The sequence below is a fragment of the Myiozetetes cayanensis genome, unplaced genomic scaffold (genome assembly GCF_022539395.1).
Source record: "Myiozetetes cayanensis isolate MyiCay16 unplaced genomic scaffold, myiCay2020 scf1, whole genome shotgun sequence".
Taxonomy (NCBI): Eukaryota; Metazoa; Chordata; class Aves; order Passeriformes; family Tyrannidae; genus Myiozetetes; species Myiozetetes cayanensis.
Window position 1 is genome coordinate 18720841 of NW_026086604.1, and position 12758 is coordinate 18733598.

The 12758-nt window shown below is 36.2% G+C and overlaps 1 protein-coding gene across 49 annotated transcripts in view; it reads right to left on the reverse strand.

Moving 5' to 3' along the window:
• The window catches only part of RIMS2 (regulating synaptic membrane exocytosis 2), a 442383-nt gene that overhangs the window by 349179 nt on the left and 80446 nt on the right, over positions 1-12758 (reverse strand). For all 49 annotated transcript variants that reach the window (XM_050323983.1, XM_050323815.1, XM_050323785.1 and 46 more), the window contains one exon: positions 6410-6620. In XM_050323983.1, coding sequence (XP_050179940.1) covers positions 6410-6620 — 211 coding nt within the window. The remainder of the gene's footprint in view (positions 1-6409; positions 6621-12758) is intronic.

Genomic DNA, 12758 nt, shown 5'->3' on the forward strand with positions numbered 1-12758 from the left:
CAATTCAGTTGAACAAAGTCCTGAAAACCTGTGTGGAACAGGAGATTGGTCTAGGTAACCCCCATAAATCACACCTGACCCAACTTATTCTGTCATCCTATGTACAATGGCAAAAGATTAAAGTATTTTCAAAGATGCTGTGGAGTTTAGTGATATTCTCAGTTATACAATACTATATCATTTACAATCATATGGTAAATATCATTGGAAACTAAATCACAGAATGTCTGTTATCACTCTGTGTGCAGAAACACATTTATCTGCTCAGCATCAGGTGCTCTGATACTTTCTTAGCAGGACTTCCTGTGCCAGTGCAATAAGAGTGGCAGTAATGCTCAGAGATATTTTACATGGAAACGTCTAATGCCACAGTTTCTCATCCTCACCTCTGAAGAGATACACACTACTATCCAAGAGGATTATAATCCTGTCATTCACACTTTGATCATAACAGTAACCTAGACTTGGTTCACACAACCGACCTACGCTGAATAACCTCCAGGATGAAGAATCTCTTTAAAGAAACAAGCTACAAAATATAAAGATATGTAAAGTTCAAGACAAGCCATCACACTTTACCAAATACCTAAGACTGCCTTCAGCTCTCAGCTTCCTCCCCCCACATTATCAAACACTCTTCACTTCATCGCAATACACTGCAGGCAATGACATATCTGACCATATGATAGTCTAGCCAGTTATTTTGATAGCAAAGACATTAGAGAAATTATTCAATTCTGTTCTCAAAGAACTGATGCTACAAAAGCAACAAATCAGTCAGATTTCAGTGCTATTTCTCCTGTTCCACATGAAAATGAAAGTATATTTTAATAATGTTTTTATGGAGAAATGCTTTATCTCCACAAGTAGTCAGACACACAGAAATATTAGCAAAATTACTGGAATTCCATTCTATACTCAAAATAAATCTAGAATGAGTCAATATCTATTAAAAAACATCTTTAAGAAGGTCAATCTGGTATCTGACTGCATGAGCCAAAGCCACTCTTCAAGACAGTATTTTTCTCACCTCAAGTGCCAAAAATTATGAATCTGGGTAAAATTACAAGTTCTTCATTATTTCAGGATCATAATAACCTCTAAGGTTTATGAAAACTTTGAAGTAGTGAAGAGTTCAAACACATGTAACCTCTGTTTAAATTGAGACCATCATCTGCTGTTTAATGAGACTCAGAAGAGCTATCAAATGTAAATAGTTTCAAATACATAAAATTAATAATGGAAATATTTTGTGCAGTTTTCATTTGAAGGGAATGATTGTATTAAAATTACAAGGGTTTTTTGAGACATCAAGAGAATCCGAGGTATCAATACAGAAATGCAGATTCTGAACATCAGTTCTGCTAGACATCAGTTGGCAAGCAAAGTTTACAGACTGGGAAAGAGCAACATCTCCTGGCTCCAAATGGTAGTTGTGGTAAGATTTTTACTCCAACTAATAAATGCAGACATTTGAAAGTTTTAACTGAAGTATTATACTGGGACAGTGCACTGCTTCCATTCTGTCTTGGCAGACGCAGGTCAGCAGCTTGGCCAGGGCCAGGAGCAGAGCACAAAGGGTGGCGTGAGGCAGGCCGTGCTCCCACCTCCAGGGCTGTGTCCCACAGAATGCACCCAAGAGAAACAGGATAGGGTCCACGACTGTAACTAGGGTCAACAAAGAACCCAGGTCTCCAGCAGGTCCATGGTGATGAGGGAGAGCTGAGGCAATCTGGGAAGCCAAGCCTACAGCTTTGGCTCAGCAAGGAAACCAGACAGGCCAGCAGCACGGCTCAGGTAGGGGCCAGGGACTGGAGCTCCCAAGAGGGCTTATTGCAGACCATCCTCACGCAGCTCTTTCTGCAAGGTTGATCCCAGGTTACAGCTGCATCACATCAGAGAAGCCAAACTCCATTAGGGAATGAGTGAGGAAAGCTACAAAGGACCAGGATGTACACCAGCTGAACTGTAGTACCGATTAGTTTGGGTATAACTTTCAAAAGAATAAAGAGATTGATCACCTCAAATAAAATGGAGTTGATCACTGTTTAGAAACGTCTTAACAGTCATAGGCATCCACTACTATATTAACATTGTTCCAACATAATCAGAACCAGATTTCATATTGGAAGTCTTCAATATATTTGGTAATACAAGCTCTATTCTGTTCATGGGGAAACTAAGATGGGAAATTAATCCTAATGGTTAGGATAACTTTTACACTCTCCAACTGGGAATTTAAAACTTCTGAATGAGAGATTGTCTTTGGAACAATTTAGCAGCTGACTTTCTTTTCACAGATACTTGTTCTGAGATACTCCAGAAAGACAAATGTAGTTGCAGGTTATGAGATTTTAGAAGTGTCACATGGACTAAATCGAATAGAAAAAAAAAAAAACACATGTGTTTTAGAGAAATCCTTTCCTTAAGTTTGTAATGTCCCCTGTCTCTTGTAGAGAAATGTAGAATCAACCCATGTCTTCTAAGGACCAACTTATTTGTAAGCAAATCATTGAGTTTATCCCAAATCCTAGTGACTTTGAAAACCTGATTGTGACAGACTAATTCTTTGGTGCTTGACAATTCTCAACAGAATGAAATGGATTATGCATTAGCACAGGCATGCTAAAATTCTGTGTTGTGACTCCAGACAGATGGTCATATCACAAGTCCTGCAGTTAGAATCATTCAACAAAGAGAACTTAATGTTTTGCTGAAAATCAAACATAGCCTCAGAGAAATAATCAGAATGCAAAGCTTTCATTGAACCAGAGGGAGCTGAGAGAAGTTCCCTACTTATACCTAATGTGTTTCCCATGACGTTACTGAATTCTATAAAACAACTGAAAATCTCTTACTTTTGTTCTTCAAAGACAAAAAAGAACGATGCTTTGATGGCTGCAAGTGATAGCAGGTTGTCAAACACCCTGAAAGAAGGGTTTCAGCACGCATTAGTCAAGTTTTTAGACAAGTATTTTTTTCTTTCTGTACAAGTGATATGTTGGTTTACTGAACTGGCATTCAGAGCTACTGAAGTTTATATTCACTGCACATGATGTTAAATCTATTTGGAAACTGCATTTTTCCAGTATTTTAACATTTAAATATTTCACATGTATAAACCTCATTCTGCTGTCAACTGCCTCATTCAGTGTGCATTTCCCTATACAAATCAGTATATAATAAAGAAAAAGAACAGTAGTATATTTTATGTATCAGTGGAACTCTTTTCACTAAGAACAATTACTACTTGCTGTCATGTGATTTATTATTTCAGTTTTAATCAGTCTGAAATTGTTCATAAACATAAACCATGACAGTTCAAGGTTCCTTAGTCCCTTGAAATTTCAGCCCCCATTCTGGCTGAATACTCCATTCATTAACATAATAAGCTGTATAGAAGCGAAAGTGCCACCATTATCAGTTTTATTTGTTTGATCTAGAAGGAACTCCCACATAATGAGAATTTTTCTACAGCTTGAACTGAATGCTAATGCCTATATATTTCAGGCACTGTAACTAAACTGAAAAAGGAATAAATCATCCAAACATTCTGAGAATCCTAATCTAATGCTCTGACAACAGTCAAAACAGTTCCATGGCCTGCTCCTGCTCATGACCATGAACCTTGTAAGCAGTAGTCAGCATTCTGACCTTTGAAAGAGAAGTGTTCTTTGCAATTCTTCATCATCTGAGGTGTATGCTGCTAATACTGGTCTGTACTAAACTATTTGGTATCTGAATCTGGTGTAAAAGGCATAAGTTTGGCTTGAAAATTGATATTATGAAAAGCATCACAAACAGATGAAACAGATCCATGACAGAACGTTTCAGACAGCGTAAGAATCTCCTTATGTAAGGTCCAAAGCAGACATATATAACCTGCCAAAAATGTACACAAACACCAAAGACAGCAAAGTTAAAACAGAAAGTTATTAGAAGCAATTCTTCAAGAAGTTGAAGTTGTATCCACGAAGGAAAACAGAAAAGAATGAATCCTGGTGAATTCCAGTAGATGTAAATCATTTTAATGGAATACTGAGCATAGGCATAAATGAGAACATAAAGAGGAGACTGCCATAGTCATTTTGAATTAGATCTTTTCTGTTCATATTCATGGTGATTAGAAAGGTATTTACTCTAGAATATTATTTTATGCAGAATGAACTGGAATATATACTTAAAACTGATATTTCAGAAAGAGAAGCTATATAGGGAATCAACAAAAAAAACAGTAAAAATTTTTAAATGAGATGATATTCAGTGTAAAACATCTCAAGTTTACTGCAACACAGTCTTTCATTGACAAGAAGTATAAGGGGTGGCAAAATACCAATTTATTCATTTTTAAGGAGTTTCAGCATTACATCAACTGAAAAATAGAAAAATGAGTCTAACATCCACATTAGACAGATTTGTAGAAATAAAAATACAGAATAAAATTAGCAAGCATATGAATAAATTATGATAAAATGTGAAAAAGTCAGAATGGCTTTAGTAGAGGGAATTTGTGTCTGTATTAGAATTCTTCCAAGGAGACACAGAGAAAGTGAGAAAAAGGGATTTATTCCTACTGCTTAGTTGGAACTACAGACTTTTAAAGAATCTCAACTGCCATGGAATAGGAATAAATTTATCCATGAAAAACTCAATTAATGAAAAGAAAAGAAGAAAAAGACAGGACTAAATGGTCAGGCTTTTTTTGAGGGAAAGGTATCACCAGTGGAGCCTCACAAGGGATCAGTCTAGAGACACTCTGTTCAGCAATTATCTAGGATAAAAATGAATGAGACAGAAAAGCCTCACACTAAATTAGCAACAGTAGTAGAAAAAAACACCAGTTGAGAAGAGTTTCAGAACAGACTCACAATAGACTGAATGGAGAAGCCAGCTTACAAAAAGACAGATTTAGGTTAGATGGTAAAAAAAATCTTTCTGTGGTGAGCATGGTGAAGCACTGGAGCAAATTACCAAAGAGGCTGTGGAAGAATCTCACTGCAAATCTGTCAAGAGACTTCAGACAAATATCTGCCACATTCAAATGCTCCATCCCAAGGAAAGTGTAAATGCTGTATTAGGAAATGAAGCCTTCTCCCTAATGCACTTTTTCTATGTTTGCAAGTATGTAGGCATAATGACTCAAATATCTGTCATCATTGGCATTCATAATCAGATGAAATTACTTCAGAAATTATTATCTCTCTTATTACCGGCAACAATTTAGTTAGTTATAAAAAACAAATAAAAATATGTGAACTTACTGAAGACAACATTTTTAAATTATCTTAATGAAATCCAAGGCAATTTGAGACACTTACATATAATCTTAGTTACATTAATCATCAGGAAATATTATCATACTTTTGTATATTTTTATAATTTTATTATTATTTACTTTGTCAATCAAAAACTTCAGTCCATTATTTAAACCTACCTTTCCATCTTAGACAAAGAAGTACATACCAGTCTCCTAGCTTCCAAAAGATAATATTTGCTGATTGAATGGTATTTGCAAAGAGCATATTACAGAAAAAAAAATGGAAATAAACCATATAATAATATTTTAATAATAAATATTAAAATATTACATTATTTTGTTGCTTTAAAAATTGTTTTTCCACAAAAGACTAGCCTAATACAGCTGGAGTATTGTCATAGATCTTCTACAAGTATCTGTCAGAATATGAGACAGATTCTGTGTATCAGATCTGAACACTATACCTGAAATGTTGAATAAACTGATCTCAACAGTTTTCTTTGATTACTTCAGTTGTGCTGAATTTTTTACTCTATCATGCAACTTTTTAAAAAAACTCAGTGTTTTTTGCCTATTGTTATACAATAAACACAAGTATATACTAGTTGCAACAATATATGTTAATGCATTTAATTATTTCCTAAAAATAGTTTGACATTTGCATGTGTATGTATATATAAATATGAATAATATATGTGTATATGTATAATAGATAATAAAGGTTTAAAAGCACAGTAGTATATTATATATAATATTCTAACACTAATTTTACCATAATCTTGTGCAGAAGAGCCTGGGCAAGGAAAGAGAGAAACAAAGCCTTGCTCTACTTTGTAATAATCAGTGTCTCAGGAGATCACTAGATATACTTCCCTGTCTTAAATAGAGACTCATCCTCCAATCAAAGAATTGTCCTTTCATGAGTTTGTTAGTCGAAAAATTATACATATTAACTTAAAAGCCATAATCATAAATCCATCTGCAGCTGGAAATTACATGAAATGAGGACAGATGTCTTAAAAGCCCCAGAAGTAGATATCATTACCTCCTTAAAGGAAATCTGTTTCAGTAGTTATGTGATTTGTGTGCATAAGCAATGAATAAGAGATACTGAGTTTAGGAGAAGTTTGTTAAACTCTCATGACTCCATACCTTATTTGACCGCAAAGACACTCTTCCTCCACAGCGCGCACAGAATTTCGTTTGGCAATATGAACAGTTATGGCCACAGCCATCAGCAAATTTTGTTTTGTGGCAGATACCACAGGTTGGGGCATCACCCTTCTGCTCCTGCTGCTGCTGTGATTCTTCACCCATCTTCTTCACTTGCTCCTTATACATTTCAAACTGCTGATGTAGTTTTCTGCAGAAGAGAACATACAAATACAAGTAAAATACAAATCAGAGTGAAATACTGTAGTAAAGCAAATAAATTTAATTTATGATGCTCCAGAAGTGTTACATTCTTTTTCATTATAACTAAATTCTAGGAGGAAGCTCAGCATTGATAGCATTCAGCTCACAGCCCAGCTGTTACAAAGAGAAGTAACTTTGACTTGGGATGTGACCAGCTGTGTGCTGAAAATACAACAGTAAGAAACAGGTTGAGTGATCCAAGAGCCCATAGCACTAGACAATAAACTGGTTAACTGCAGTGGGAAAAAAATCAAATTCATTCTTCCAAGTGTTCTTTCACCTAATTCTATCAGACAGATGCAGATATCTTCTCTTGATAGAGTTTATCTTCATTTATCTAACAATACTGCATAGAATAATGATTCTAAAATACGTTTTCAATGACTTTTCAATCATCGGGTTCAAGCCCATAATAAGTTACCTCATCTTAACAAGTGATTATAAATCATTTAAGCCATTCAAATCATTAGATAGGAACTACCACCTTATGTAAAACGTAAGGTATGAGACTACCTTAGGTGTAAAATCCAGGAATGATAGTTTAAGACACACAGACACATTTACTTTCCATTTGCAGAACTGGAAACACATGCATAGCCAGTGGCCATGTGTGTACAGAATTGCAATGAGTCTTTCAGTCATGCTACTTCATTCATATTTCTGAGTCTGCAATTATCAAATCTCCATATATGATAATTAGGCACCTCTCACTATGACCAAACTTATGGATTTATTTCATGATTTATAATGGCAGCTTTTTCTCAAAACCCCTGTTTCTGAAGTAAATGATGTTATGGGAAATTTAATTTTCATTGTAAAAAGTCATAATCTTTTAGCTCTCCTAGATTCTGAAAACTATGGAAAATGTGACATAGCGTATTGTAAGAGATTCAAGTACAAAGAGGAAACAAAAAGAACTTTGTCTTCTCTGTTTTCCTTGTCATTCAAAGGGTCTGAACAGTGATATTTAAATTCATAGCATGGAATTCAACTCACTAAATTTGCTAATAGAGTCTGCACATTCTAGCAAACTAAAAGTTATTAATCTAATTTAAGCAGATTTTTAGTTCCTTGAATAAGATCAAGCAAAACCCCAAAAATGAAGCCCTTTCTAAGAAACATTAAAAAGGTAACCTAAGAAAAAAATACTAAAATTGCAAAAGACATTTATTTTTCCTTAGAATTATACTTCTAGAGATTCTTGAGTTTAGGTTATTAAAAAATAGAACAAAAAACAACCTCCCAGAAAAAACACTAAATCCAGATGACCAACTTTCTTCAGCATACATAGTGGCTGATTATTCTTTATATAGATCAGAAATAAATTAATGATGAAAAACTATTTCATCAGAAGTGTTAGAGGCTCTTGTAAAAACAAATATTGCACAGAGTCACTTAAAGATTAATTCAAGCAGTTATTTACCATAGATATTCAAACATATGGCAAGAATTGTTGGGATTTGCTTTGTTTTTCAGGAAAACTACCCTAAGAACATATTTTACATTACAGAGGAATTGTAGGAATAAATAGGCAGCTCGCTCTCTCCATCAGGCAATACAGGAGGCTGGAGGCCTTCCTCTTCCCCTGTGTCCCAAACTGCTGCCTTGAGCTCTCAACTGCCACTGACCCTTTCCCAGAAAGAGGGAAAGCAGGGCCACTTCATCTTGCTTATGTGTCATTTGTCTAATATACCTGCTTCTGCCACTGTGATATCAATTCTGAGTCCACAGGCTGGCCTCAGGGCACAGCAGTGTGGACTCAGAATAACAGTGGCATGCTTTTCTCTCACTTTCAGCCCTTCCACATTCCCGAGCCTCCTGGCCTGCAGCGGGGCAGGGACAGGGGTCTTGTCTGAGGCATCCACGGGAAGGATGGGTGGGACGTCATTGCCTTAAAAGCCATTGGGGGAGTCAGGGTGAGGGGCTTCCTCTGCCTCCTCACTGATTCAACAGAGCTCACTGTTGACTGTTGAATAGGGCAGGACATGAGTTACTAATAAGAAAGAGCTGAATGAAGTTGAAAACAAAATTTAGAAATCTGGAAACCTCGCACATTTCAGTGTTTTACACTGACAACAGTATATAATTGGTAGTTGGTAGTCTGGCCTGTTTCCACCAATAACACATGAAAGCTCTGAGACCTTGCTTGCCTTTTAATTTTGCTTAACATTGCATTCTTCATTTAAAGCATATTAACTATGCTGAACTCCAAGTTTATTTTTAGGCTCCATTCAGTTTTGTGGCTTCCTTATAATCTACAGCCTTTGTTTGTATGATTATTTGCTTACCAGTCTCACTGATGCATAAAAAGCACAAGCCTCTTGCCAAATCTTAAGCCTCATGTACTGAAATAATTTCACTTTTCTTTCCTCTTGAGCACAAGAATCTATCTAAAGGTCACAACTTTTCCCTCAAAGTATAAACTTTTCAAGGTTATACAGAGTAGTTTTATAAAATCCTTGTTCTAGTAGGAAACAATTTATCATCTGTCACAGTAGTTCTTTACGATATCTTTTTCTGTTCCAAGAAAAATATGACATGTATTGATAGCTATCAGAAAAAAATAAACACAGAAGAATCCATGAAATATTCAGTCACACACAATATGTGTTCTACTTACTAAGCAGAACCACTTGAGATGAATATGCATACTTGAAACAAAATACAAAATATTCATTTTAGGAAGTCTATTTTGTAGATAAATAATTTTTTTTTTTGCTCATCCAGCCTGAACAGGTTTAAGCCAAAAATTAAGCTGATAACATGCAGCAATAATTAAGTGTTTAGAATTGAACGGTATCTAAAACACATTTAGTAAAAAATGTTCAACATCTACTTTTCAGAAAACATAGTGCAAATAAAACTCCATTTTGTTCAAGTTGCACTCATGTTTTAACTCTGAACATTGTTGCCTGAGAGGGCTCAGGACTTCAGTTACCAGGGAAAGAAAGTAACCAGTACCAAGGCAAACTTCAGAGCCTGGAACTGAACTAGGGTGTCCCACAGCTACAATTTCCAGTTCTTATATCCAGTGAGTTACTCTGTTAATGCAAGTGGTCCAGATCCATCCATGATTCATAGAACCATTTAGGTTGGAATAGGCCTTTAAGATCGTTGAGTCAAACCATTAACTTAATTCCACTACTAAACCATGTCCCCAGGTGCCTCATCCATGAGTCTTTTAAATACCTTCAGGGATGGTGACTCAAATACTTCCCTGGACAGCCTGTTCAAATGCTTGAAAACCCTTTCTGTGAAGAAATTTTTCTTACTATCCAATGTAAAACTCCCTCGGTACAACTATAGGTCATTTCCTCTTGTCCTGTTGCTTGTTACCTGGGAGAAGACCCCCTGCTAAAACCTCCTTTCAGGTAATTGGAGAGAGTGATAAGGTCTCTTCTTCAGCCTCCTTTGCTCCAGGCTCAAGATCCCCAGCTTCCTCAGCCACTCCTCATGAGACTTGTGCTCCAGTTCTTTCACCACCTTCCTTGCCCCTCTCTGGACTCACTCCAGCACCTCAATGTCTCTCTTACAGTGCAAAAAAGGGTTCCATACAGGGGGTGCATTTTAGGTCAAAATGCTTATCCATAACGAAAAACCTTATTCTTATGCATGATAAGGAAGTTGTGTTGGTTGTAAACCCAGATAACTATACCAAACCACACATTAACAAATGATTTAGGTAGAAAACTCAGCAATGTATATTTATAACCCTTATATATGTATATTCTGACAATGGTCTCAATAGCAAAAGCCATCTAGCTGTATGATGGAAAGTCTCTCTCCTTTATTAAATTTGTTTCAAAAATATATGTACTTTAATAATAATTATAAATTTTAGAGGAGAAGTAGAACTTGGTATGAATTTATGAAAACACCAAATGATAATGAAAAATTAGGCTAAAAAATTGGCAATTAAGTTCTGCTCATTTTCATCTCTTGATGAAGTTCCCTGAATCATACTTGTGTCTGCTGGAAGTTACAGTGGTGAAGTTCATGAGACTTACATGACTAGTCAAGATTTTCTTTGTCCTGTAAAACATCATATCCAAGAAAGCTTCATAGAGGACTTCTCAATGTCAAAAGCAACTGTTTGTAAGAGCTTGGGTTGCTGTGTCAAGGTCAAGAAATAGTTACTATTCGAATACTTGTTTTGTTCAGGAAGGGACTTAATTTAATTCTGCTTATCCTTGCTCCCTCACACCTTTCCAAGAATGAGAAATTCAATATCAATCAAAAAGCAGTAAACTGTGAGAGTCTCAAAATCCATGTCAAAGGCAAGTAAGAAAAGCAAGTTTATCAGTCGGATGTCTCTTAGTATTGTACAGAACATTTTTTTTTCCATCCCCCCAAAATGTCCATAAAACTTCCAGCTTTTTACCAAAACAAAAAAACAATATTATTGACAAGAGGTTCTGAAACTATTCCTGCCTTCCAAAAGTTCACATAAATATGCCTGAAATTTCCAAAGCTGCTTAAAATCTACCACTAAAAGGGTGACTGTTAAGTAAGTATCCAGGATGTTTAGGCCAGCTGTGAGTCTCACAGCCATTGCTTATTTCCTGGCTACACTTCTCTCAAAGTTTTATTACTAATGTAGCCCGTGCTCATTTCCTATTCCCAGGCACAGAGCACGGATGTGGCTGGAATCCAGGCTTCAAAAAGAGTTTGTGCGCTTTCAGTTCTGCCAAGTCCATTCATTTAATGATTTTTCTGCCTGGTGGCAGTGACTCTCTAGTAGCACATGACATTCTTCCCTGTACTGTACACTTAAAGTTTCTGCTTTTATCATAGTACCAGCTAACCTGTCACCTAGCACACCTACTTCTCTTCTCAATGAATATTATTCTTACATATATATAAAACTTATATATATATAACTCCATGCATTGGTAGAGGCTGGGAAACAACAGGCTGAACAGCAGCTCTGCTGATGGGAAACCCTGGAAAATAGGGTGGAAACCAGACAATGAGCCAGTGGTGTGTGTGCTCACATTACAAATTGGACAAATTACACATGGGGTCAAATTAGCAAGAGTATAAGCAGCAGGAAGTAATTTATTCCCTTTAGCTGGCACTGGCAAGGCTGCACCTGGAATACAGTGTCCAGACTGCAGTCTGCCAGTTCATGAGGGATGTTGACAAACTGGAAAAAAAAAAAAAAAATATATATATATATATAGTCATGTTCCTAGAGCATGTAATCTGCAAGGTACAAACAGAAGCTGGGTTTGTTCAATCCAGTGAAGAGGAGTGATCTAACACCTGCCTGAAAATAGCCATCTGATCTAAAAATTACCTGGAAAAATTACAGAGACAAATTCTTCCTGGTAGTCAAAAATCCAAATAAAAGGGCAAAAGGCACTGTAACAGCACATGGAGAGGAGGTTCAGGTTGGGCATTAGGAGAAGCATATTCATTAGGCAGGCGGTGCACCACTGGAATAGGTTGTCTCAAGGGGCTGTGGGATCTCTGTTCTTGGAGGATTTCAAAACCCACCTAGACAAAGCACCTGTTGCCCTGACCCAGCATTTGCAATAACAATGCATTGAGTAGGAGGTCAGTTCAGAGATCCTTTTCAAAGAACATTTCTATTATTATATAATTGGCAATGGCTGTGTGGAATCAGACAGGAAATACGAAGTCAAGCAGAATCATAAGGAAAAGTACCCAACAACAATTATTTAATTCAGCAGTGACGGGAAAAAAAAAAAAGTGACCACTTTTACCAACAGAAAAAAACCAACTTCTTCATGCTTTTTACAAACTATTGTGAGAATAGTTAACTCTCTCAAAGTTTGATCAATGAACTGATATTTACTTTCAATTCCATGTAATGCAATAGGCAGCAATATTTTCAGTATATGCTTTCATATGGATGTGTGCAGTCTACAAAACAGAAATTAATAAAAAAAAAAAAAAAGACAAAACAAACCAAAGTTCAGCATCGCAAAATAGAACTTTTCTTAATTGCAAAATGATGGTTTTGCCCATATTCCACTGAAATGAGAAGGGGCATCACACAAAATTCTTTTCAGAAGACCATGACTCTGCTTTAAGTCTACCAGGTAAGGAAAACTTCCTA